Source organism: Siniperca chuatsi, linkage group LG4 (assembly GCF_020085105.1).
Source record: "Siniperca chuatsi isolate FFG_IHB_CAS linkage group LG4, ASM2008510v1, whole genome shotgun sequence".
NCBI lineage: Eukaryota > Metazoa > Chordata > Actinopteri > Centrarchiformes > Sinipercidae > Siniperca > Siniperca chuatsi.
In genome coordinates, this window is record NC_058045.1 from 7,887,785 (window position 1) to 7,914,726 (window position 26,942).

General features: G+C 40.4%; 1 protein-coding gene across 1 annotated transcript; it reads right to left on the bottom strand.

Annotated features, from left to right (window-relative positions):
- Nucleotides 1-3,431: 3,431 nt before the first annotated feature.
- Nucleotides 3,432-26,936, bottom strand: LOC122874882 (calcium-independent phospholipase A2-gamma-like). Its single transcript, XM_044193378.1, has 10 exons — nucleotides 26,857-26,936; nucleotides 24,652-25,965; nucleotides 23,155-23,304; nucleotides 21,835-21,986; nucleotides 21,413-21,507; nucleotides 20,231-20,402; nucleotides 19,431-19,488; nucleotides 18,872-19,066; nucleotides 8,125-8,320; nucleotides 3,432-5,572 (listed from the first exon to the last, which is right to left on the bottom strand). Exons 2-10 carry the CDS (start codon nucleotides 25,900-25,902, stop codon nucleotides 5,295-5,297), a joined length of 2,547 nt encoding a protein of 848 aa, XP_044049313.1. The 5' UTR covers nucleotides 25,903-25,965; nucleotides 26,857-26,936; the 3' UTR covers nucleotides 3,432-5,294.
- Nucleotides 26,937-26,942: the final 6 nt, after the last annotated feature.

A 26,942-nucleotide genomic window follows, 5' to 3' on the forward strand; every position in this document is an offset into this window, starting at 1 on the left:
ATGCCTCACTGGTAACTCCAATTATCGTGCCTATTACTGCAGTGGACCCTTGAAGTATTCTGCTCACTGAGATGCAAAACTTCACACATGGCATGGCTATTGTGCAGGAGAGACAGAGTCATCACTTGACCTGTTTTCTTCACTGATTCAGTGTTATTTTGTTTGATTCTTTTCAGAACAAACTCCATAACAGATGCAGCACCAGCAAGCTGACCATGAAATGACCTGGCTCCCAGCAGAGGTGATGATTAACTAACACAGATTCAAGACAGTTCAGCAGGCTCATGATTAGAACTTACATCAAAACACAGCAGACTAAAACATTATCGCAGCCATGATATGTTAATTTTATTATTGGTAACAAAAAGAACTTTGTATGTACAATGCTGTGTATCTGTAATGTAAAAGTTTATGACTTTGTAAGTCACATTATTTATCATCCATTCAATCTGTCTGGATTTGTTTTTCTATCACTTGTTTTTCTGTCACTGTTTTTCAAAAGTGGCAATCATATTTTGCGATTCAACTCTTCATATCTTATCTCAATATCTGCTGCTCGCTCCAAAACTAATTAAGTTCTAATGAGCTGGGTTGATTTGCAGCAACGTGTAATTTAGTAGCAGCCACCACAAGCATAAACAGCTGTTACGTAACAACAAAGATGGGAGAACACAGTACCTGTCAAAACCTCCTCGGGATTTGTTCCTGACATGGACTGGAGGGACGTATTTATATTCAGGTTTGACCAAAGGTGCAAAAGAAATCAAATTACTGCTGGGGGACAAGTTCATGAGTCAGATCTGTTTACATCAGGGGAGAATGCATTTCCTCTCTCAGTCTGCTCTGTAATTACATTATGACTTTTCTATATTGAGTGGGAGCAGCCTTTACTGGCTGCCTAACTGTGTTAACACACAGGGGGCAAAATCATGACATGAATCCACTAAATACAGCGCAGTGACCAGACGTGAACACCTGTGTTTCAGTTGGTAATATATTGTGTAACCATTATTCATGTGAAGGCAAAGTTAGTTTTTTTAATAGTTTTGTGCATTTCTTAGATATTTTTCCCCATTTTACATTTTCAACAACAGTAATACATTAACAGCTGCTTTTGGTTATTTTTCACAATATTCATAAGTCATTTTTAATCAATTAGCAATGCATGTATCACAAAATAAAGCCTTTTGCGCAGTCTCATCTCTCATCATCGAAGAATATGCTGTATCACTGTCAAATTGGTTGAGTTTTTTGTCTGTTGACAAGTACAAGTTTGGCTACTGTTACCATAACTGTGTTTATATGATGCCATTCACTCAGAGCAGTTGTTTTTAATGACCACATCTTAGGGTTTAACCATTCCTCATTTCTGTCAGAATAGGAATTTGCTCTGAAAGAAACTATTGGACCAAATAATCACAAAAAAAACATTTACAGCCAGTTTTAAGGGCCAACGTTGAAAGTTAAAGTAATCAGCTTCAGTGGCTGAGTAAAGAAAAGCAAAGAAGGTGGATACTGTGCTTAGTGTTCAGTGACAGTTTGCAGTTTTAACTCTAAACCACAGTGGATGTGAGAAGACCTGGCTTGTGATTTAGAGTTGATAAAGTGTCTCTAAACATCTCTCTAATCTTTGCTCTTTGCGCTCTCTCAAAAACTTAGATGGACTGGAAGCTCCTTGATAATTTGTGATGGGGTTCATACCTACATGCAGGTCTTCTTTTTTATATTTCAGTTGCGACACTAAATACTTGCCTATACTTTGGCAGCTGCATAAGACTAAAGTCATCAAAAAGTTAGTAGGTGGTTTTGGTGCAATTAGCAGAGCAAAGGCATTCGTAAACAGCAAAGTCCTTATCACTACTTGCAATACCTTCTCCTTACTCATTTAGATTGCTGTGTTACAGCCTGGCTGCCAACACGTCAGGTTTAGACCAGATGCATGGAGTGATCAGAAGAGCAACTCTGAAGGATTACATAAAGATTTACAAACTTCTGCAAACGGCTGGTATGGATAGAATTAAAGTATCTGTATTGACAGTGATCTTTACATCCGTGCGTCAGAACTGACAGAACTGTTTTGGTGGGCTTTACCACCAACTCCTAATAGACGTCAAGGTTAGCAGCAAAGAAGTGGGACCCGTGTCTCCTGGAAATCCCTGTAGCCAGGAGTGCTGCGTTCAAGAGCAGCCTTCAGTATTATTGTGCGACTAACTGGAATCAGCTGGACGGGTCTACACAGGAGCAAACTAGTCTAGAGGCTTTCAAATGGAAAATGAAATCTGGACACCAGTACACTCGATCAGCAGACTGCTCTGCAACAGACAGATGTATTTTAATTGTTTGTTTTTAACATATACATACTTTCCCAGGACTCCCCAGAAAGCAGCACTGATACTGAATGGATCATCCTGGCTTACTGCAGAACAGAGTGTTGACCATATTATAGTTTTCAAAGTACTGTACCTTGGTAAAACAGTGTAAGAGGAGATCAAGGCTTTTTCTCAGGCAATGATAGTGTTATTCTCAGTTATCTAGTATTCCTGGCTGTCTGAATGAGCCAGCTCAGGATCTATTAAGATGTAATTTTTTTTTTTACTGAGTGAAAAATCAAACTGACATTTTAAGATAACAGGGTTCAGATTATGATCACACATGTGGAAAACACAGTGTGAAATTTTCTTCTTGTCCAATGTCCACAATTTAACCTGCAAAGCCAGAGATGGCACTTTATATAGATCTCCTCAGTCATTTCATTTGTTCTATTATGGTTCTAAAAATAGAGGATACTTTTTTTATTCTATATTCAGTCGATGTCCATTTGTTTCTTTTATTTGCTCTGTAAAGCTGTTAAATTCCAGATAAAACAATATATGTGCACGGTTTGTTGTGTCCTCTGCCTTCTGTGGCCATCGCTGTGTTTTCATGCGTGTAAGCAGTTGGTGGAGAGCTGTGTCAGTGCACGGTGTTTATGCTGGAGGGAAATGCGATCCATCAACGGCCGGGGCTTTTACCCAGGTGCCTGAGCACAGCCTTGCACATCTCATCTCACCTTCCTCTCTTTAATGACAGGCAGCTCACAGAAGGGCCTTCCAATTACCTTGCCCTGAAAAATACAGCCCTTACACACTTCTACAAACCAACAAACGTTTGAGTTAGAAGGAAAATAACCACTGGCAGTCCTAGATGTGCCAGCAGTCGTAATTTTATAAATTAGAATTTGCTGCTAATCAAGCAAAGCACCTTGGAAATTGAACCAAGAAGGTGAGGGTGCATATCAGTCCAGATCTCTGTTGGAATAATTAAGCAGTTGTGAGTACAAGTTACCAACTTAATATCCGCATGTTCCCATCTTCCTGAGATGATCCACAGCAGCTTTCCTCAGATCACAATCACCTAATATTCATATAATTAGGAGGCAAGAAGCAGCGAGGTTCAGTGATGGGTTTTAATTACATACACTCTCAAACAGTCTTTACACAGGACCAACGGGAGAACAGTGGAATTATATTATAATCGGGGTAATATCTGTGACCATTTTACCTCAGGTCCTCTGGGAGTGACTGACACATTGTTGTATCAGTTATACAGTACTTGACCAGGTTAGGCATGGAAATGAATGTCAAGTGCATTTTTTAGCAGTACATGTCATTAAGATCATTTTCAGCCATAACAAATCAATACGCAGCTATCTGTTTTAAACCAGTCCTTTCAGCTAAAACCAGCATGATTTTTTACAAACATTACAGTACAGCAGACCGAAACACAGCACTTCAAGGTAGAAAGGGTGAAAGAGGCTTTTGAAGAGGCATCAAAGGGAAAGAGGGCACACTGCAGAAAATGTGCATAGCCTGTGGGGAAGCCATAAAACCAAACAATCAAGCACACAATGATAAAAGCGTTTGAAACAAGTGAACTTCAAATACTCTGAGGCTAAAATAATACATAAACGTTACATCCTTATGACAGTGAGGCTCCATTTGGATACTTCTATCAGAATCATCATATCTACTCTTGATATTTAATCATTATATAATTTTAGAATGAAATATTGGAGTAAATCTTTGCAACTTGCACTTCTTTACAATTTTTTTCTAGATATTGACTTGTCTTTGTGTGTAAAATCTTAAATATAACATGCATTTACATACAACATATGCAACACAGTAATGCTTGAGGTGAGCCCTCATGTACCAATGTCACTATAATCAGTATACAATTACACAGTTGACCAGTAGCTGCATTGTTTAATGTGCAAATTTTAGTCATTACAACATTACAAATGTCACTTGCATTAGGTGCTCAAATTGACCTTGATTAGAACCTTAAATAAGAAAATAAGAAGGATTTTTTTTCCTGTAATTTCTTTACATTACTGTTTTACAGTGTAACAGGCTGGCAGCTTAGCTTAACAAATAATGTATTTCAATAACACATGTATACCATCTACACGTCTTTCTTTGAAAGTACAAACAGGTTTATGAGGGTAAACTAGTTGTCATAACAAATCTTTAAAAGAAAAGCAAGTGGTTAAAAGGTGCTCAATTGGTAAAACAATCTGGAAAAACTGTTACTGGCTACCATAAACCTTTATAGCTTTTTAAAGGAATAGTTTGACATTTTAGGAAATATGCTTATTTGCTTTCTTGCCAAATGTTAGAGGAGAGACAGAAGATCTGTACAGTAAAAATGTAGCCAAAGCCAGCAGCCGGTTATCTTAGCTTGGCATAAAGTCTGGAAATGGGAAACAGCTAGGTAGGGAGATTTTGTTACCTTTGAGTAGAGCCAGGCTAGCTGTTTCCCCATTTCCAGTCTTTATGCTAAGCTACTGCTACCTACTGCTGTCGGCAGCTTCATATCGACTGTACAGACATATGCGTGGTATCGATCTTCTCTTCTGACTTTCGGCAAGAAAGCGAATAAGCGTATTTCCCAAAATGTTGAACTATTCCTTTAAGTATACAAGACGCATTTGCTAGCAAAGCTGACAGTGAATCCCTATTTAGGGAGTTCCCAAATCCACATCATTTGACACATCTTCTTTGAATGGAACAGAATGGTAAGTTCAGTGCTGCCAACCACATTGGCAACCAGATGCAAGTGTCAAGTACAGTATGAGCGAGGACGAAGACGTAGTGTTTGGCATGTTGGATACATTACCTGCTTGTGCACTTGCACAATGTTCTTCAGCGGACAGGTCAAGAAGTCAACAACTATGACACACTAATCATGGTAAGATGACATATTCTAGGCAATTTAGAAGTTTCCATGTGAGGTAAAGGTGGCTTGTGTTGCATCTAGAGCTTAGAGGAGTAAAAGGACAGACCGTTATACATGTCAGCCCTGAGCCTGGCCCACTCAGCCATCCTCTGGACGGAGCTTTTCTCTCGGGTGAGGATGCGCGTGACCTTCTTCAGCTTCTCCTCGTTCCTCTCCAGATAACGGATGCCCTCAGCCTGCAGAAAGTTGAGCTTCTCGTGCCGGTTCTCGTCCATGGAGATATCTTCGCTCATGTAGGGGTTGAAGCGGAAATAAGTGTTGGGAGGGAGGAAGGCGTCTAGCATGGCGTGAACCTCTGGAGGGAGGAAAGAGGTGAGAGTGAGGCCGCACAAAAAACAAACATGACATTTTACATACAGACCAAAATAATAAACACACAATTAACTTCCTAATAGTACCAATATTGTACAAACACTCAAATATTGTGTTAAGAGGGAGAAGGGCGTGCAAAGTCCAAACTTGTCTGTCAGCGCTGTGGCAGCATTACATGTGTTACAGAGTAAGCAGGCAGGGGTAGCAATCACAGGGTAAATATGCCTGAAGCATCTAAAAAGGTGACAGCGGTTGTTTCTGTCTGTGTTCCCACAGTGGTTCAGCAGTGCAGGAGGCCAGACGTGGATTCTAGCTGCCTTTGAGGCTGTAGAGCAAAACTCTACAAGGAGTAATTAATCTAAAGACTATTTGCAGAGTTTTATTGACCTTTATTTCTTGGATTTTTATAACCAGTCAACGTACTGTATGATATAATTGCATTTTGAAAAGTTATACACTGAAGAGTAAAAGTAAGATAAGTTCAACTACAAACTTCCTGAGATGAGACAAGCTTGCTTGTTGAATAGGTAATATGCGGATAATTGTAGAGATAAAATATTCTTCTATCCTATTATAATTCACTCTTTTTCCAACATTTACTAGGGTCAATGGCAGACAGTTTGTTCCTGCTCCTATCAGCTACCAGTGTGCAGCGCCAGACTTATCAGCGTAACAAGTTTGGTGACAACTGTTAAAAACTCTGATGAAGAGAAAAGAAAAGATTACCACCAACAGTGGGATGTTATAAAGAAAAAAAGAATCAAACAGTTTCTCATTCATTGTGTGCAGCTGTACAAAATCATTACATCACAGATTTGAGCATTGGATCTTTACTAGCTAGCTTGTAAAAAAACAGTTTACATAGTGGTCAGGTAAGCCATCTTCCCAGTGCTTTTCTCTTTACACAGCATTGCCAGGTACCAAAAATAAAATCATATTAAGACTCCAGAATTAGTACTTCACGGGAAAATATTGTACGTTCAGACCGCGGCATATTCATAACTGAGTTTGCAGCACGTATGAATCTGTGCCAAAAGCCTGCGCTGTGGTTTACAGTACATCCATGGGTTCACCAAGTTGACTACCATGAGCTTCGACTACAGGCCAGTATTTATTATGCAGGCTACAGTCTTAGCGTCCTAGCATGTAAACAAATAGGTTACAGGTGAAGCATTTTTGTACCATAAATCACACAAAACTAAATTTGTGGATAACCGAACTGACCAAAAGTTGTGAAACACAGTCACAGAGATTTTATGAGAGATTGTGAGTGCACAGCCATCTCACAGGTTCTCAACAGAGATGTGACTGGATTCCATACTGGAAACGCTATAGAGCAACTTCATAAGAGGTAAACTTGCATCAGCTAAACATGACTGAGTGAGTTTGTGAGTGAGTACAAGCCAGTTTCATCGTGAGCTTTGTTTACATCTAAAACACCATTAGATCAGCCTTATCTGTCCACAACAACAAACCCAGCTCTACTGATGCACCTAAGACAAAGTAGGAAGCTCGTAAACACTGAGAGAGCAGGGAAGCTTTTGAAAAAGAGAAAATCTGTGACAAACACTCTTGCTAATCTCCTGTTTCTAAATAACAAAGCCCATTGGAGAGCTGGGGAGAGCTTAATCCCAAATACAGGAGGAACAAGTGCAGCAGAGAAGCATCTAGGTCACACACTGCACCACAGCAGCAACAACAGGGAGGGGACAGAGCCAAATTTAGGCACAGCAGAGGTGCCCATGTCCAGAGGTGATAAGGAGATGGAAGAGGTTGCCACTACAGAGGACCACAATGGGACGTATCCAGAACAAAGTCAACTTGCAGGGCAGTATCTTCTACACTGGTGACATCAAAACCTAATTCCTTTCCTCAGAAATGACACAGAAACAAAGGGGATAATTCATCCAAGTCTTTGTACATTCTGATTTAAGTGTGTGTTACTTTAGTCTTTAAGTGCAGACAAAATAACATAAAAGGTAACTAAATCAACATTGCAAACAATGCCAAAATAGATGGTAAGCGACATTAGATTAGGTTTCACCTTTTGACCAGTGTTTCTCTGTTGATGCAGCTTGTCTGTATTTGGCATGTGATGTCATAATTTTTAGGACTGTTTTCTCAAAAATTAAAGATGTAGGGGCTGAGATATCCTGACTTTTAGTCTCTAGTATGGGTCAAGCTCCAAAAATGGACGGATCTTACACTTCCCATAATGCAACTAATAGAATTTGGTCCACAACTCCAGTTTGTAACACAGGCTTTCTATTATAAATTTGTAGTCTTCAACCCCAGTCCGAGACAGTCCTGAGGATATCTTCAAGGTCATTTTCTCAGACTTTAGAAACAGAAGACATTATGTAAGATTGGAAGGCGAATGATAAAGAATCAACCAAGATACAATAAAATAAAATAAGATAAAGGTTGAATAACGTGTACATTTACAGACTGACAAATTTGTGAAATGAGAACCTTGAAAACTCAACTCTAAATTGCATAATGCACCTTTAACATTTTGCAGTGACTGTCACTTACCCTCAGTGTCCGTGGCGCTGCTGATGACATTGGTGAGTTTGGTTTTTAGGCTTGTGTAGGTGGCGCTGTTCTTGCCAGGAGTTTCAAAGCGGCCCGTACCGAGTGAGACCACACACTCCAAGGGCGTGTTAGGCCACAAACACTTACACTCATGGATAGCCAGTGCTGTGGGGTTGTTAATCAGCAGACCTCCATCCTGTGCTCAGAACAAAAGAAGTGCCATGTTAGAGACTCCATTTACAGACTGTGAATGTTTTTTTATGCCAAGACCACAGACCACAATTAATTGGCATTTGAAACCTCAAAACCTTAAGTGGATTTTAACAGTCAATAGATGAAATTTTTGAAGAACATCTGAGGAAACAAAAAGAACAGATCAATGTGTAGTTCCAGAGCTGTTTCTAAGTCTACAAAGCATAGAGCTAAATTGTTGTTTTTTTTCCCCCTCTTCCCTCACAGTTTCAGTCTGACTGGCTTTGATATCAAACAACCACCCAGGAGTGCTTTTGCTTTGGATCCATAGTCCACCCAAGGCAGTGGAGGAGTAACTGGATAGACTGTGGGGATTGTTGAATAGGCATGAGGATGAGGGGCCGCGGGGCTGCGGGCTGGCAGCAGGATCAAACGCACAGGGGCCAGTCCTCATTAAAGAGGCCAGGTTGGGGGGTGGGAGCTGCAGGGCAGCCAAGTGTCTAGGGACACACTAGGGGGGAGAGTGCTTGTTTATGTGACTGTGTATGTGCATGTTTGATCGAAAGCTCACGCCTACTTAGAGTCAATGCATATAATAATGTTGGTACGCGTTTCTGATAGCATATGTCATGGATTCAAAAACATTGAACCTTGGGGAGCAGAGGGGAGGGAACATCCCTGTTTTCAGCACACTTCAGCAGTGTCGCAGCCTAACGACAATTCAGTACAAATCTGTGGGAGCACACAGTGTGATGGGGAATACGAGAGCTGCCTACCAAGGCAAGGACTGCTAATCATCCAGGGATGTGGACTGAGAAATTGTATCATCAATCCAAAGACCAGGAAAACAGAATTGCAAAGGGAGTTGGCTATTGTAGTTAGACTGGGGGAACTGTATCAAGTAATAGCTCCCATGATAGCAGATGCTTTGTGAATGACTTGTTGTGGCTTTTAATATAGTAGTTCTCTATGAAAACTTCAGCAAAGCAAGCCACTAAAGAGAACTAATTCAGCAAGATATTAGTCAAACAAGAGTAAGAGTCTACAGACGCACTTGCAGCTCTGTTAAGATTGACTTGACTAAATGCTACAGTTAGCATGCTAACATGCTTATGTTTAGCTGGTATAATGTTTACCATGTTCACCATCTTACACCGACAAGTACAGTTGGGGCTGATAGAAATGTCCCTAGTTTTGCAGGATGTTGGTCATAAACCAAAGTATTGGACTAGAGCTGCAACGATTACTCGATTAACAGAAAATTAATCAGTGACTATTTCGATAATTCATTTTTTGTTTTGATTGTTTTGAGTCATTTTTTCAGAAAGACTATCGAATTCCCTGGTTCCAGCTTCTCAAATGTGTACATTTGCTGGTTTCCTTAGTCTTTCTGACATTTTATAGACAAACAACAAATCGTTTAATCAAGGAAATAACTGACAGAATAATCAATAATGAAAAGTTAGTTGCAGCCCTTTATTGGACACATTATAATTTTGACCTTATGATGGTACCAGATAAAAAGTTAAGGGATCAAAAAAGGCATTACAATTCATCCAGAGGGGAACAGGAATGTCTGTACCAAATTTTGTACCAAACTCTTTAGTAGATGTTTAGATATGGCACTAAATAAGTGAAAACTTTGACCTGTTCATAACCTGCCTGTCATTAGGAGTCATCCTTTGGGTACCATGAATGTCTGTACCAAATTTATTGACAATCCATTCAATAGTTTTTGAGACATTTCACAAAAAAACAGTTCCAAATGTCAACCTCATGATGGCGCTACAGGAAAAGTCAGAGGATCAACAAAATGATTAGGATTCATCCTCTGGGGACCATACATTTCTGTACAAAATAGATGATATTTTAGTCTGGACCAAAGTGGTGGAAAAAATGCCTCCAGTCCCCCTGAGTCACACTGTCTGATAGAGGAACTTTCTATGATTTAAAAGAAGTAATCTGTTATGATAATATACTGTATGAATCATTTAAAACCTTATAGTTAGTTATTAAGAGAATGTCCTGTGAAAAAGCCTCAGAGAGCCTCAGAGAGCACCAATCTCACTGGCTGAGATGGAAGTCACACAAAAAGGGTTTCACTCTGCCACGAAGCATGGAAGAACTGCTGAGGCAGCCGTTTGTCCAAAGCACGTCATTATGCACCAGTAGGTGTCTGGCAGACCAAGAAATGGATCACAGAAAAGGGAGAAAATGCCTGTATTGGAGTTGTTCCTAATGGAGACTTAGAGCGCTGTAAAGAGCACCAGACGAACCCAGCTGGAAACAAAACAACTAAGCAGTTTTCTTATCACTCACACCACTGTGAGAAGCTCCATTTTCTGTTCTCAGTGGCAATTATGGCAACTGTCTGGGTCCAGTCATGGGTTCTTTGTGCTGATAGCTGGGGGCAAGTTTCACAAGCACAGTGGCCGGCCTTGCACACAGAGCCAAGACATGTAACATTAGAAGCCAACTGCACAATGCTCTTGTGAGCTGGGAGTTGAATGCCATAACTTGTCTCCATTTCAGTGCACCTGCTTGGGCAATTCAAAGCTGGTGAACATAGTTGAGGCCTTTAAGGAAAGTCTGTTTTTTTGTCAGTGAAGAAGCTGTGTGGTGCCACTGGAAAACTTGTAGGGTTACTTTGTGTGTGGCGCTCAGAACTTTTCAAAGGATCAATAATTTAAAAGATAATTTGCATCCGTCATCTCTTTCCACAGCTGCCATGGACAAACGCGCTTCCTTGAGGAAGATGGTAGCAAGCTCAACCTACACTGAGAACAGTTTTGCAGATGCTGAAGCTGCAGTGGTAAAGCCGGGGCTCTTTAAAGCCACTTTTCAGTGAGATATCCATACTTGGACCACTGCCACATTCTCACACACAGATTTCTTGAGGACAGGGCATATTTGGATGGAGAGTTAAGTTTGAAACAATGATCTACTTAGGACAAACTGCAAATGAGCTTTGCATACAAAATGGGCAAACTCAAGCTGTCTGTCAAACACGCAGCATGACGCAAGACAAAGGTCACTTCCATTTATGGGGATTAAGAGCTTCAATGCTGCTCAGGCTTACAATGACTCAATCTCACTGTGAAAAAACGTGCCATGTGTCAATGCATGAATGTCCTCAGAGGGTACACCCCTGTCAGCCGAGACCATCTGACGGAAGTTTAACTTCAGAGTCTGAACGGAAACTGAATTTTGAAATTGTTTTCCTTTGACAATGTTCCTTGATTCTGGTAGAGCCTGTTTGTTGATACTCCAGAGAATCACAGCTCATCTGGCCTCTTCCTTGCCCTTCAGGGTCTAATAGCTGATTCACAAATCAGCTCCTCATTTTCCTGCAGCTCGAATAAAGCAAGTTTTCAACTAATTAGGGCTCCTACACCTATGGGAACATGTTTCACTTCTTCAGATGGCCAATTAAACCAAAATATGACTTTAAAAAGAAACCGTTCTTACAGCGAATTCTGAAATAAAACTACTGAGATGATATGAGCCGTGATAAATAAACAAAATTAAGACATGCACTGATTTATAGGTCTCTTGTACTGCTATTTGAAATATCTCTGCTGTCATTAACTTTTGGGAGCTTATCTTCATTGTGCCAGTTTAGGCTGTCTTAGAGGGGGAGAGCTGATTTGAATAGGAAAGAGGTACTATCATCAGGATCAGTAAAAGTCATTTCACGCCCCAGTGTATGTCAGCTCCCATTAGCTGGGACAGCAAACTTCATCCTGTTCATTCAGCCTGTGTGCCTCTGTATCTCTCTCTGCCTCTCTAGCCCGTGGGTAAGCTTCAATGCTATCTTGTGCGAAGGTCATTATGTGCGGCCACAACAAAGAAAGGAACAGAGCGCTTGCTTAAATCTTAATGAGGTGAGCCTTCGACATACATGTGGTGTAGCATTCACATCACAGTCCCAATGAGCAGCTGCAGTCATTACAATTTTGTCTTTGGCTTCTTTTACAGGGCCGGACTGAGGGGCACTGAGCTCTGTCATGATTTATTATGAGGCTCTGCCAATGAGGCTCCTTTCTCTCAACTGATTAATTGGGGAAGCATTACATAAGCCATGGACATCTGATTGTGCTTGTCACAATAACCAGACTGTTTTCCCAGAGATGGTCATTCAATCGATAAAGTAGATAATTAGGCTGCTATAAAAAAAAACCCCTCTCAATACTTCTAAATCTTCAAAATCAATCCACGCTGTTTGCACATAAAAGCAAGCTTTCTCAGTCACTCTCTATGCAATCAGAAAAATAAATCTGCTTATTGAGTAAAATGAATTGCCCAAATGGCATCCAATCCACATAAAGGCCACCATTGTCCATCAGTGAGGATGAGAATGACAACGGTGTTAGTGTGGTGAGTGCCACTCTTAAGTGGCGTCTAGGTCAAGTCAGAGGTCTTCATGCCATATTACGTGTTTACGCTGACCAGTTCTCCTCTTTGCCTTTTTGCTTTACAGGCCCCAAAGGTCACATTGAGGTTCAAATCATCTTCCCAGGCTGTCAATAGAGGAGGGACCCATCTGTGTGAGTGCCAACTTTGCCCCAGGCAAGCAAAGAAATTGAGATTTACTGTTGACAGTTACCTTTTCCCACACATTCAGTGAATACATGACCACACATGTACACCCATTATTGAAACAATTAATCATGCCTGCCGGCTGTAGCCATTCAGATTTAACTGTGATGATTCGTGCAGTGATGTAAATAGGTGCAGAATCCCCTTGCTCATATTTACGCAGTCTATATTCCCTTATGTAAGTATTTGACAACTTCATATTAGAAAGCATAATTTTTCTGTCCATCATAACAAGTCACCTAGTGGGCAATTTAAAGCTAATTTCGCTGCTGTACACTGGAGAGGTGCCTGAACACACACTTGCATATCAATACATTGTAATGCAAGGCTTAAAGCTGTGATATATTTCAAGAAATCTCATCTGGACCCACTGCAGAGAGAAGCCTGCTAAGTGCGGTGCACTGTAAGAAGGCAAGGGGGTTAGAGACAGAGGAAGATTCGGGAAGGCTTTCACACAGCAGTCAGTCAACATAATCAGTGGACTTGCCTAATCCCCAAACAAGTGTGCCAGTGCAATCAAGTGTTTGTGCATGAGTGAAAACACATTTATAAAACAGATAAGTCAGTGGAGGAAACAGAGGTAAAGTGACAATGAGAGAATCTATGTGTGTGCGTTTATACTCAAGGGACAAAGATGCTGAGTCTGTCTGGGAGCAGGAAGCTGTCTGCAGCAGCGCTCACAAGTCTGAGCTCCATCCTCCAACAGCCTCCAGGCCGAGCTCTCAAGGCTTAACAAGTGGGGAGAGGAAGTGGCTATAGGCTCAGATTTATACTCTCTGTCGCCTCCCTGAATCCACCACCTCTGCTCCTCTCTGCCTCATCTGAAAAGCACTGCGGTGCTGAGCATGTACTTTATGACCAATAACTTCACCACCAGTGGCCTTTACAAGGAGAAAAAGAGAAGAGAAAAAGGTGATCCAAAAGGTTATGATTTCTTTAACTACACTTTTAGAATGCCACTTAAATATGTGAGACCCTATGCCTCTTTATCCTCTTTTCTCACACAGAATCAAACTGCCTGAGTTCTTTAGTCAATGCTGCCACATTTAATGACTTTCAAGATTCATTTATGACTCATTCCCTCTGTCATTCATTAGCGACAAAAAGTATGGGAGTGCTGATGAGACCTACTCCATTTTAGACTGTGTGAAGTCTTTCTGTTGAGCGTTGTGCCATGTTGGGGCACTGGGGGTAGTGGCCTACTGATCCCATGCCTCCCATCAAATGCTGGCAGAGGTGGGCACAAAACATGCTCCCATTCCTCCCCATCGCCTCAGGAGACACCATGGCAACTAGGCGGAAAAAAATTGGGCCCTCCTCACCATTCCACGCATGCCCTGGCATCCATTGTGAAACGTCTGAAGTCTTCTACTTCTGTGTTCTTTAGTGCAGAGATAACTGAGAGCTTTAATGTGGAACCTCCCTTCCTTCATCTCCTCTATTTTTTCGCTCTTTTCCCCTTGTTCCCCCTCACTAAGGCATCCTCTCCATGGCTATGGTAGCAAGTGTGAGGCTTTGATAAAACCATGGCTGCTCTGCTTCAAAGGTCTTGCTCCAAGTTACAATTTCCCCCTGCGTTACCAGTCGGAATCTGGCTCTGTCAGATTTCCATTCCAGTCTGCAGAATCACAGAAACATCAACGAACAATCACAACTTTCTTGAAACGCTGCTTGAGGATTCCGGCATTCGTTCAGCACATGGCGTGGCAACTCTCCTGCGCTCACAGTACAAAAGGGTGATTGTTTGGGGCTTGAATTAAGTGGAAAACTCTGTGGGCGTTTGTGGAAAAGAGCGAGATGACTCTCTCTCTAGGGAATCCTGACATCACACAGACAGCATGTTATGCTCATGACTGGTTTCAGTGGTTCAAGCAGCCAGTAAATAAAGCCATCAGGCTGGGTGGCATTTTGAAGCTGGCCAGAAAGTAAAGTGGCTGAAAGTGTGCTAAAAATGTATGTTATTATTTACATATTATAAATGCTGTTCTTTGATCCTAGATTACACGGTCCAATCATGTTTAAAAACTCATTAAAAATGACATCTTTAGTATTTTCATCCTGGTTTAAATTAGTTTTAGCAAATTATTATTATTTACTTTATCACTGAAAACTGAAACAAGTCAAACTTATTATTTTGATACCAGCATCTCTATATAATTGAAATATCTCACAAACTGGATTTGCTAGTAAAGACACAATGGATGCTTCTGTAAGCTTTGATTAAATTCAATTTGACAGTTTTTAGTAAATTCTTTCATTCCTTTTATATCTCTAGATTTATATAGTATGGCTGTGATAAGGTTGTGAATTGTTTTTCCCTAAATAAGATCATAAAGTATGAAATCAAGATGTTTAATTTTTTTTCAGCTACAGCTGGCAGAAGCAAACGTTGTGGAAGTTAAAGACTTTGTAATGACTCCTAACTTAAACACAGAGAAATTTTATTTTGTTTTAGGAAGCACAATAGGGGCCCTCTCCTACCTCCTTTCAACTCTTGTGGTAATTCGAACGTATGCATTAATATGAAACAGCAAACTGAACATTTTTAAATATGTAGAAGTTTATAGCCTAATATTAATGTTCTGATGTTCAAAACTCTATGTCCTTTCGAAAAGCAAAGCACAGCAAAACGAATGCTAGTAGAATATCTTCAGTCATGGTGAACACAGGTAAAAAATGTTTCAAACATTAAAAGGATAGAAATGAGAAAATGAGCAAAAGCTGAAAATCACACAGGAATTGCCAGTCAGGTAAAACACCTCCTTAAAATATTCTCTAAAGATTTATTAGCCTGAGAAAAACATGAGCAGAACTTGTTACTAAATCAGCACTGAAGGCCTCTTTTTCTGGCATTTGGAAGTTTCTTTTGACAGAAATGAAAATAAAATATAAATGTAACTGACTTCATGTCAAATGTGTTAAATGTATTAAACTACCGATGGTGTCTCATCCTCTCACAGTATAAGGTTTCCAGCTGGTGGCTGTAACAGAGTTTGGAATAGTAGTTCCATAATTAGATTGTCTGTCTTTTCATTCTAACGAGGCAGATGTAGCAGTCAAACAGTTGTGTGTGATGAAGGAAGCGCTGCATTGGGCTAATTTATGCATCTCAGAGACTTGCTAGACGGCAAGCTGGGGAAATCTCCAACCACAGGTGGGTTTTCATCAACCAGTCTGTTTCATTCTCTCCCCCTGAACTTCCCCATTCACCTACACAGCTAACACAGCTTCCAATTAAGAGTGTTGGAGCATACCGACACGGGATATTGCCTTTGATGCAAATACATGCTCATTCACGTGTGCTGTGTCTATGTTGAGTTCGTCAGTCTTTACATCACATCTGTGTTTGAATGTCAATTCAAGGAAGATGTTGATCTGGATGTGACAGTTCAAACACAGGCTACACCAACTGAATACTCAAACAGAAGTGGACCATAATGACTTGCATCCAAGTCTCCCTTACCTCTCTTTCTAAAACACTTTGTAACTTCTGTTTTGAACAAAATAAAATTCACACTTACTTGTTTTCTAAGATTCTACTATGCCTCTACTCATATGGTAGAAAAGGTTTCAGTCGTAGTCATCTGAACACTGTTTTCAGAATCAAGACATTTCGGCTCCCATCCGGAAGTCATTCTCAATTGTGAAAAAATGGAACGGGAACTCAGAAATTTAAGCTACTCTGTGTTACTTAAGCCCTGCCCTCAGGAAGGAGTCTTCCCGAGTTTCTGCTGTTTACCCTGCCTAGTTTCACCTGAAACTGACCTAATTTTGTTTCCATGATGGCCCAGTAATCAGTAATCAGGCCTATTGTTTGCACCTCCCTCATCACTGTTAAGTACCTGATTAGCATATGATTGGCTTGACCAAGATGCTAATACACTGTGGTAAACGTTGGACAGATTGAATACGACTGAAACCTTTTCTACGATGGAACACTCCTGGACGAATGAGGGACTACACCGTCTCTACTCATATGGTTTCTTATTTCTTCTGTGCTCTCTACTGACTAAGCCCTTACTGAAAAGGTAAAGGCAAACAGAGAAGCCGTACATATTGATCAGTAAAATGGTAGAGTGGACTGGCGGTTTGTTGTGTTACTGATGGCTAATGCATACCTGTTTAGTGGAGATGGATTTAAGTGTGTCTCACAGCAAATCTACCCATCACTCTCCTGTCAAAATGTAAATGACTGGAAATATACACTGACAGGACAGAAATGGAGTTCCTCCCTCTCGCTTGCTGTGTAGAGGATTTTTCTCATTAGGCTTCTCGAAATCCTTCAATCTCTCCACCGTCAACACTGACTGTAAAGGGCATTTAAATCCAGCACCCTAAAAACAAGCCCTGTATTACAGTGGCAGAGGACTGCAGTTAAATTGTCACTAGGTGTGTAAATAAATGGTGTGAATGTGAAGCAGGGTGTGAAAAAGAGAGCATGAGTACAAAATAAGCCTTCACAGGAACAATGAACACTAACTTCACTGGGCAAGCAAAGGTCTTCAAGCTGTGTACACTGAGGACTTGTTTGTGCATTCTTTTCATGCAACATAGCCAAACTGTTTGGAGTTTAAACATTTTATAGAATAGAAATAATTATAGTGTGTCTCTGAATGATTATCAATTCAATCAAACACATTTATGAAACAACCTTTAATATAACCTTCTTTCACATGAAAAAGATTCTTTAAAAAAAAAAAAAACTGCTTCAAAAGCCTTTTTAGTCTGCTATACAACAAATACAAATAACCAACACAAAATTTAGCCAGCACAAAACTGATACAACACAACAGATAAACATCGACCACTGCCATTGGTGAATGTCATCCTATTTGTCGATAGGGCGATAGCAGTCAGGAAGGCGATACCGATGTTCGGCCAATATATCAGTGCATCCCTAGTAGACAGGCAGGAAAGCCAGCCAATCATTTCATTCAGGCCAAATGAAATGACTGGATGGGCTTTTTACAGGCCTGCGACAGCCACAGATACTGGATTTTTTTTTCTTTTTCCCCCCAGAACATTTGATTTATTGATTGCTGTCGGGATGTGAAGAGAATTTCAACAAATGTAACAAAAAATGCTTCTGAAATACATTACCTACTGTAGCTTTAAGATAGTCTCTAAATTAATTCTCTGGAGAAAATGTTTGGTGACAGGTGAGACAGTTCAAAAGTTACGGGTCAAAAAGTGACCTCACCTTTGGCTTGAGGGTAGCCCAGGAAGACTTGTAAATATGCGCACACAGGTACTTCAGAGACATGACTATTTACTGAGTCATTTTTAACATGATCACGAAAAAGCAATGCAGAGATACGGCTCACGTTTTCATTTTGCGTCTGCACAAAATCAAATCCACTTGTGTGTCACGGCGTAGAGTATCAAAAATTGTGTTAAATAATCATAAGAAGGACCTCCCACAGACACCGATTTTGCATATGGAGTAGATTTGATCAACTTAAGTGGAAGTGTGTTTTTGAAAATTGCAAACAACATGAAACAAAGAACTTTGCAGAAACTGACCCAGCTACATTTTGACTCCTCTTGACCCAAGGAATTAAAAATTTGGGAAAAATTAAGCTAGGTGATACATAAAATGGTTTGACTGGCAATAGTGCAGATGACCCATTACCCATCACTTCTGAAGGCTGCCAAAGAAAAAAGCCTACGAGAACATTCAATATTTATTATGTTCTGCAACTCTGACACATGTTCTCTTTATCTGTAATGGTGGTTATCTAGGAATTAAAGCTTATGTAACAGCTGTGCTCATGACAATCATCCTCGATAAAAGAAAATGTTAAATGTAAACCCACGAGTCCTATCACTTTCCCTCCTCTGTAACCAACAGTGACAGGAGATATTTCAGAGATAACTTGTATGATTTAATCATCAAGTTCATCATGACCAGTGCCACCCTTTCCACTACCCTGTTACTGTTGTGAGTGGGACTGACCTGGTGGAGATCATTTCCCAAGGTGAACTCCTGAAAATACCCAGGGGCTGCTGACGTAGCACGGATAGCCTGCCACAGCTGGTGCTGGCAGCCTCCCAGGTAGTGAGAACGCACCCCGGGCAGCAGGTTGTAGTTCCTGAACACATAGGCCTTCAGAGGAGTGCCCCGGTTCACAATGGTGCTCACCGCTGCCACCTACAGGTAAAGAAAATGACATACAACAATGACATACAGCATTTTACAGCCAAACTGCATCCAAAATGCAGGCATAATATCTAGACTGACATCCTGACAGATCAGTTTAATATCATCTCTGTTCTGTGAGCCTCAGAGGAGTCTGCTGACATATGAAATCCTAGAAAAATCTTTATCCACACTGTCTTATATGGCTTTAGAGCATATTTTCCTTCCACTTGCAATGCAGAGGTATGCAGGACAGAGCTAGAGAAAGGAGCTTTCTTTGTAATATCCCAGTAAACAAAGTGAGGCGAAGGTTCACTAGTCAGTGCCAGACCAGAACAAGAGGGAAGAATGAGTCAGACCATCTTCTAAAGCTCACCTTGGGGCAATCTGGGTTTCTTGAAGTCTCCACCAGGAGGTGAGAGCCCATTTTCTCTCTGTGGAAGGGAAGACTGGATGGTTATTTTCTGGCTTAGTGAATTTTGGATAGTAGTATGAATTGTTACAGATTTCTTTCTGCAAGCTTCACAAAATCCTCCTGCATATCAGCTAATGGAACTTTAAATCATTTTGTGATCAGCATAATTATTTTCAAAGGACCATTCTACTGTTCTAAAGGTTTTTAGGCCATTTACAACAGTCTATATATATACTTTATATAACTGCTGACCATATTTAAGCATGCAGTCGTGTTTTTTATTCTTTAATATGTTTTTTCAATGTTTCCAAATATTTTCCTAATATTTCCATATGCTAAAATAATTAACTTTCCATATCGTGTGAAACTTACATCATCCATCACAGTAAACATCTGCTTCTATGGTTATCCAAGACACATTATTGCTGTATGGCAATGCAGTACAGACTTTTTCAAATAAGTCTGCAGTTTAAAATGCATTATCACACAATGTTAACATAACATGGACAAAAATAAAGAGCAGGCATGATGTTTACTTTAATGGACTTCCTAATTGTAGTTAGGTTAGGTACTTCCAAATCACTGCATGTTTACTTTCATAATGTAGTGAAAATTACAAGAATTCAAAAAGGAAAGAATTAAAGAAAGCACAGAAAAATAAAAGGCTTTTGAACCATCTCACCACTTTCATGGCATTTTACCATGGCTCCAAATTAACTAAGCACAATCACCACTCTGTCATCTATGACAAAGGAACTGACCTAAGGATGTTCTCCCAGGCTTCGCTGTCATAGTAAGCATGGCTCCAGCCCATCTTCACGGTGCCAACAATGACGTTCTGCTTGAAGACGTCTGAACCCAACTTCCGGTAAAGATCATCGCACTCGTTCAGCGGGATTTGGAACACACCTAGCATGAACCCTAAGATAGCACCTGAGGAAAAAAACGCACACACAAACAAAGCATATTTTTGTAAACAGGAAGTATAAGACCTTCACTCACTCCTTTGTGAATGCAACAAGGTAATCTTGGTAATAAACAAGCAAAAAGATTATGTACAGCTCATTGTTCTGTTACTCTCAAGGCGTGGTGTTGACGCGAGGCCAACTGCCTGAAGGATTATCTGTTAAAAGTAACATTACCCTTGGATGATCCATTCATAGGAAGTGCATGGGATTAACATGGCTATTACATTATAGGCAAATACTTCTCAACTACTTTCTCTCCATGATTAAGGATCCCGGAAAGGATTTCCAAGCCACAACAGTGCAATGAGGGCAGAGATGGGTGTACCTGAATAATGTGGGTGATCAAACTGGCCAGATGTGGACCAGATGGGTTTTAAATGTGTGAACATCATTTGATCTAGCAGGCGGATTACATTATGCTTTGACAGCATTCACTAAATGTGAAAATGAAGTACCTCCAACTGGTGGCGATTAAGACTGAGAGAACTGATAGGAACTGGGGACAAACAGAAACTTCTGGTAGTGATTAAAGGCCAGTGTGTTCTGCAAATAAATGCAGTTTTTCAATCTGCCGTGAAAGGAAACCAACATAGTGGCAGATAGAGAAGACAGTTTAAGGATGGTTCACAGCACCCCCTTGTGGTGATTTTGCATACAGGGGAAAGTATGAATCCACCTACTGACAATTCTTGAAAACAAATGAAGCTATATAATTTTATGAAAACAATAATTTCATAATTTATTTAAGATTTTGAATAATTTGAAAGTGATTTACCCTGGCCGAACTTGAGTACCAAGCAGCAGGATTGACATTAGAGTGGTGTTGGTGGTGAAATTGAGGTCAGAACAACAGCAGAGCAACAAATTGGTCAGTGTGTGATCAATGCTGCCAGTCCAGCCTGCAATGTTGCACTCTGCTCTGATAATCCAGACACATACATACACATGCAGAAGTAGGGCTGGAGGACAACGCACCTGTGCTGACACCACAAATATAATCAAACAGTTTGTAAATGGGTTTGCCGGTCAGGGCTTCCAGCTTGTGTAACGTCTGAAGTGAAAGAAGTCCCCTGAAAGTACAAAGTCAGAAGTAGAAATACACAGAGCCATAAATTAATAAGATGACAACCACAGCACACAAATTGGCCACAAAGAGTGCTGACTGATTTTCAGCTAGAATAACAAAGACAAATATGAAATAAATCCGTATCCATTTAAATGAATGTTTCTCAAGAATACATTTACTTGACAGAGTGAAACTACTAATAGAAGCAGTGAAATGCTTTTTAAAACATGGCCTTGGCTGCAGTAAATGCTATTTAGTTCCAATTTGAAAAGACTTAGCATTAGTGACTCATATCTTACAATAAAGAAAAGAAAAACAGCTGAATTTGTACCTTAACCCTCCTCCATCTATGGACAGGATCCGTATGCCCCGACCTTTAACAGGTGCATGGTAGCCCACCAGAGCGAGGGCTTCTCTAACTGCTGCCCTCAGGCCTGGGTCATTGGCTTGTTTCAGACGCAGTAGGCAAGGGATAACCTTCTCCTAAGGAACACAAACATACTATGGCAGTCAGAAGTGGAAATCAAAAATACGGTCAGTCCACCATGATGGAGTCAGACAAGAATTGGCCGGGCAAATTTACTTGCATCATGTGACAAACAGGAGGTAGGGCTCAAAATTGTGAGGACAAGGTCTCAAGCACAAACTAGAGCAACTGCAGCATTCAACTAGTTAAAAATAATACATCTGACATCCTGCTGTATTTACCCTCTATCCCTGTATTTGTTCTCACAACCAGTCATATTGCATCGCTCCTATTCTGCTGTTTTCTTTCAGCATGCAGTTACTCAAACAAGGGCACAAACAATCAATGCTTCCTGAACAAGAGGTCGATCCCACTGTCTCACTCAAACTAGCTGAAAGTTTTACCATATTGCAAGTCATAGAACAAGGTGGGATCATTCGCAGTGGAAAATTAATGCACATCAAAACCTCACTGAAAAGAATTAAGGTGTTTTAAGGCTGACCACACCTATAAAACCTTGGTTGTATATAAAATATGATACCTTAAAGCTACTACCAAGGTAGTAGCGAGGTGACATGAAACTGTCATGATGTAAATTTAATAATAGAATTGGTATAAATGTTTGTAAGGAGTCAGAGGACATTTTTTCCTCACACAGCACAACTGCATTGAGACCAAAGTCTCCTTTATTTCCGTTGCCATTTGCAAAGCTATCAAAAACGATATGTTGAGTTAAACACTGTTCTTGATTTTTCATAGAGGATTAACCTTACTCACACTAGTAAAAGTGGCCTTGGTTTGAAATAGGTTAGCACTGAATAAGCTCCTGACACCATCACAGACAAGGCTGAGGCAAATAAATGCTGCAGTATGCAGTCTGCATGTAGTTGCCGGTCTCTGACATTGGCATGGGAAAATTTCTAAAGAAAAGCAGAAGGCCATTATCCACATTATTTACATGCTACAGCTGTTTAACAATTCATGCCAGATATAACACGATTATGTATGCATAAAAACATGCTGCTGTAAACACAGCACGCTCATGGTGTCTTGACACCATGAGCTAGTGCCAAACATAAGAGTTGATGCTAAGCAGCATCAGACACTTTCCTACCAATGCCTCAATATGCTTGCATTCTGGGGAAAAGGAGGGGAAAAAAATGCTAGCCTGTTCAGATTCCTCACCTTGACGGCAACACCACTAGTCTCTGGAAACTCCAGGAGATGGTAGCTGAAGTCCTCCACCCTGTTGATGTAGACCTTTACATCCGATGCCCTGTGGAGACCCTGTACCAGAGCCCGAGTTCGATTGTCCACACTCACCCTAGCAATGATCTAGGAGTCAAAAATGTGCAACCAGTTAGGTCCAGCTATTAAACATTAGCTGGGATGTCTATATACATATACACACACAGTATATATATATATACATATACACACACACAGTATATATATATATATATATATATATATATATATATATATATATATATATATATATATATATATATATATATACACATACATACATACACACACACACATAGGACTGACATTAAGTTGATGACCAACAAAACTTGTTTCACTTCCATGGGCCAGACCCCAAAATGTAACTTTTAAACACCACTCAAAGGTGGAACAATCCAATCAAATATTTTGAAATGCTGTATTTCTGTATATAATATTTTTGTACAACAGCTATTGCAGCTATAGTAGCAGTTTTTTGCTATAATCAACACGTTCATTTATCCATCATCTAAAAGTAAATTGAGTTATAATAACTTATTAATAAAGGTCCTGAAATTGAGCCTAAATGTGAACCAGCCCATAAAATCCAATTAACTGTGGAGGGTGGTTAAATCATGAACAGATTAATAACCACTCAGCCCAGTCTGCCCAACTGTTATCATTCCAAAATACTGTCAACAGACAATATACCTTTAACTAGAGTTTGTTACCTTGATGGTACAGATTTCTTGTCTGGTCCTTGGATTAAATGTAACAACAGAACTGGATCATAATCCACCTGTATATCGCATCAATCTACTGTATATCATCAGCCAAAGGACATAAGTCATGCAGTGTTTCTTTGCTATCTGCTAACTCAAACAAAACATATTATTAGTTACTGTTTCCAGCCAGTCAATCCAGCCCTGCCATAAACTGAATGTCAGATGTGTTTGTATCTACACAACTTAAAAGCCTGGCTTGGCCTATAAAGCGCATACCTCCTGTGGCCCTCTAACTCCACAAGGGGGTTATTTTTGAAAATAGATTCCAAGAACTCAGGCAGCACGTCAGCACACTACACTACCATTAGACATATAGAGTAGCAAGAACTCTCTGGTCACCATGTGGGCGGCAGGCACCCTGCTATAATATACGAGGCACACTATAGACACAGATCATATTCCGTATAGTTAGAATCTGTGTCTGAACTACAAGGACAAAATGTTCACATAATGCAGTATGGAATTATGCTAAGATCAATAAAAAACAATAACAAGATATAGGCATGATCAGCACTGACAAAAACCTAGACTGAAGTAAGGCCTTTAGCAAGAGAATGGTTTAGGTTCCCCATACATACAGTAGAATAATACAAATATATGCTTATTGTGATTTTATTATCCCAACATTAGGTCAAGTTTACCAATGAAACCGTTTTTTTTGTAGACCTACCTTCTCTCTTTGAAGCAGAAGTTTCTTGGCTTTCTCCTCTGCAGCCTTCTGCTCCTTACTTATTGTAGCCTCAACCTGTTTAACTGGTGTAGCCTCAGATTTCTTCTCCTCCACTGTCGCACTTTTGGACTCTACTGTCCTAAACTTGGGGACCAGGGGAGCAATGTAGCTTCCCACAAAGGCTTGTACAGTGGGAGCTGAGTAGGACAGGTAGTGTCCTAAACCTTTCTTAGAGGAAGGTGGGATAACTGGAACAGCAGAGTCTGTTTTATCAGACAACGACATGAGGTCACTAGTTTGTTGATCCTGAGAGGAAGCAGAGGAATAGTGAACATTGTCCACTTTCTTGTCCTGAGTCTTTGCACTGCTGCCAAAGTATGAGTTAATGTGATGGGCCAGGTAGTTGTAAGTCTCATCCAGGCTGACTGTAAAGGTGCTAGGATGGAAAAGTGCTGTGGTTTGTTTGGAGGTTGTGCTCTTGCACTCACTATCACTCTGTGTAGGTTTAAGCTCCTCTTGCTTCCTGGCAACAGTGGCTTGGACAGCGGGAACAACACTTCTCAGCCTTTTCTCCTTAAGTTCACGCACAGTCAGAATTGTGGCAGTGACAGTCGCTTGGGTAGAATTGTGACGATGAGTGGAGGTAGTGGCACTTGCATCAAATGTAGCAGCAGAAGTAGGAATAGAAGGACTTGCAGAAGATGAGTTACATATGGGTTTAGGTGCAGTAGATGTAGAAGGGGGAGCAGCATTAATGGGAGCAGGAGTAGGCGTGACTGCACTCTCCTCGGCTTTTCGCGTTGTCTCAACACTGGCCTCAGCCTTTTTCCCAGCCTTTAAAGCATAAGGCTTGAGTCTGCCGATTTTGGAGAGAAGTTCTGTATGTGTCCCACTCACAGCTTTAGAAACTGTGTCCAGTGTGTTCTTGACCCGCGACATCTGTTGGCTCAGACCAGCAGACCACCGTGAGGCTGAAGTGTTCAAATACAGGGTGCTGGTGTGGAGTCCAAGTCTTTGTCTAACCTGGTTAGCTTTAAAGAGCCATCCCTTACGCCCAGTGATCCTCAGGTGGTGGATGTGCCTCCAGCTGAGATAGCCAACCTTGTAGCAATAAGGTTGTTGTACATGAACCCTGCAGTGAGAGGTACCAGACGAGGGAAGTGATGCTGCTGACTTGCGAGCATGTGCTTGCCACAAATGAAATGCTCTGCTTACTTTCACCCAGGTATTTGAAGCCCATCTATGACTCATTCTTTCAGGTCACAAGAGTTTGTACCATCCAAAGCAATATTAGTTCTCTCCTTTTTCATCAACCTGGTGATGAAAGACAAAAAAGTGATGTATACATGAAAGAAAGAAAACAAAAAATGATGAAGATGACATGTAAATAAAAATACCAACACTGCTACTAAATCTGACTTCTGAGCATTGTTCAGTTTTCTTCACAAGTATAACCTCTTTGGTAAATTATCCTAACTGAGAGGACAACAAAATATCTAACTTCTAACTGTTAACACACAATAACATATTTCAACATCAACAACTAACTGTTAGCTGTTAGGACCGCTAACACAGTACCGTAGCTAGCTAACTCGCGACACAGTAATGCCACACAAAACATAATAAACCATACCAGTCTTTGTATGTCGTCGTATCACGAAAGCCATGAATCCTTTAATATTCTCATTAAGTCGCCATACTTCGTTATCGTCAAAACAAGTACAACAACCTATAGCAATACATACGGTCATTCGACCTGACGCTTGATTTCCAGAATGACGTGTATACGTCTGTCAAAAGAAAAACAATTGTCACGTGACGCTCTATGTGCTCTGCAATTGGCTGTTTATCACGTGTCCCTTAAATGGAATATGTTGATTGGTTGAAGAAGTTCTCTCACCGTTAACTAGCAGAGGACAAACTTTTAATAATAACCGGTGTACGCCGAATATCTCCTGGGTAGGCGGCGTCAGCGCCCAATATTAAAAACCGGTTCTCCACCCTTCTACGTTCTACACGGGATATAGGCATAATATAATGGAGCGCTACGCAGACTCTTTGAAATGTGACGATTACTCCTTACCCAAATGTCATAATCACAAAACTAAAAACAGTTTAAAATACGCCTCGAAACTAAGATCACAGTATGTATAGTGTAATATTAATAGTAACACTTTATATTTACCAAAAACACAGCTAACTTACATAGTTGTAAATGCTGTAGCTGCTAACACTCACAACAACATCAGGGTCACTCTCGGACGGTTGAGGAGGGAATATTAACTGCATTC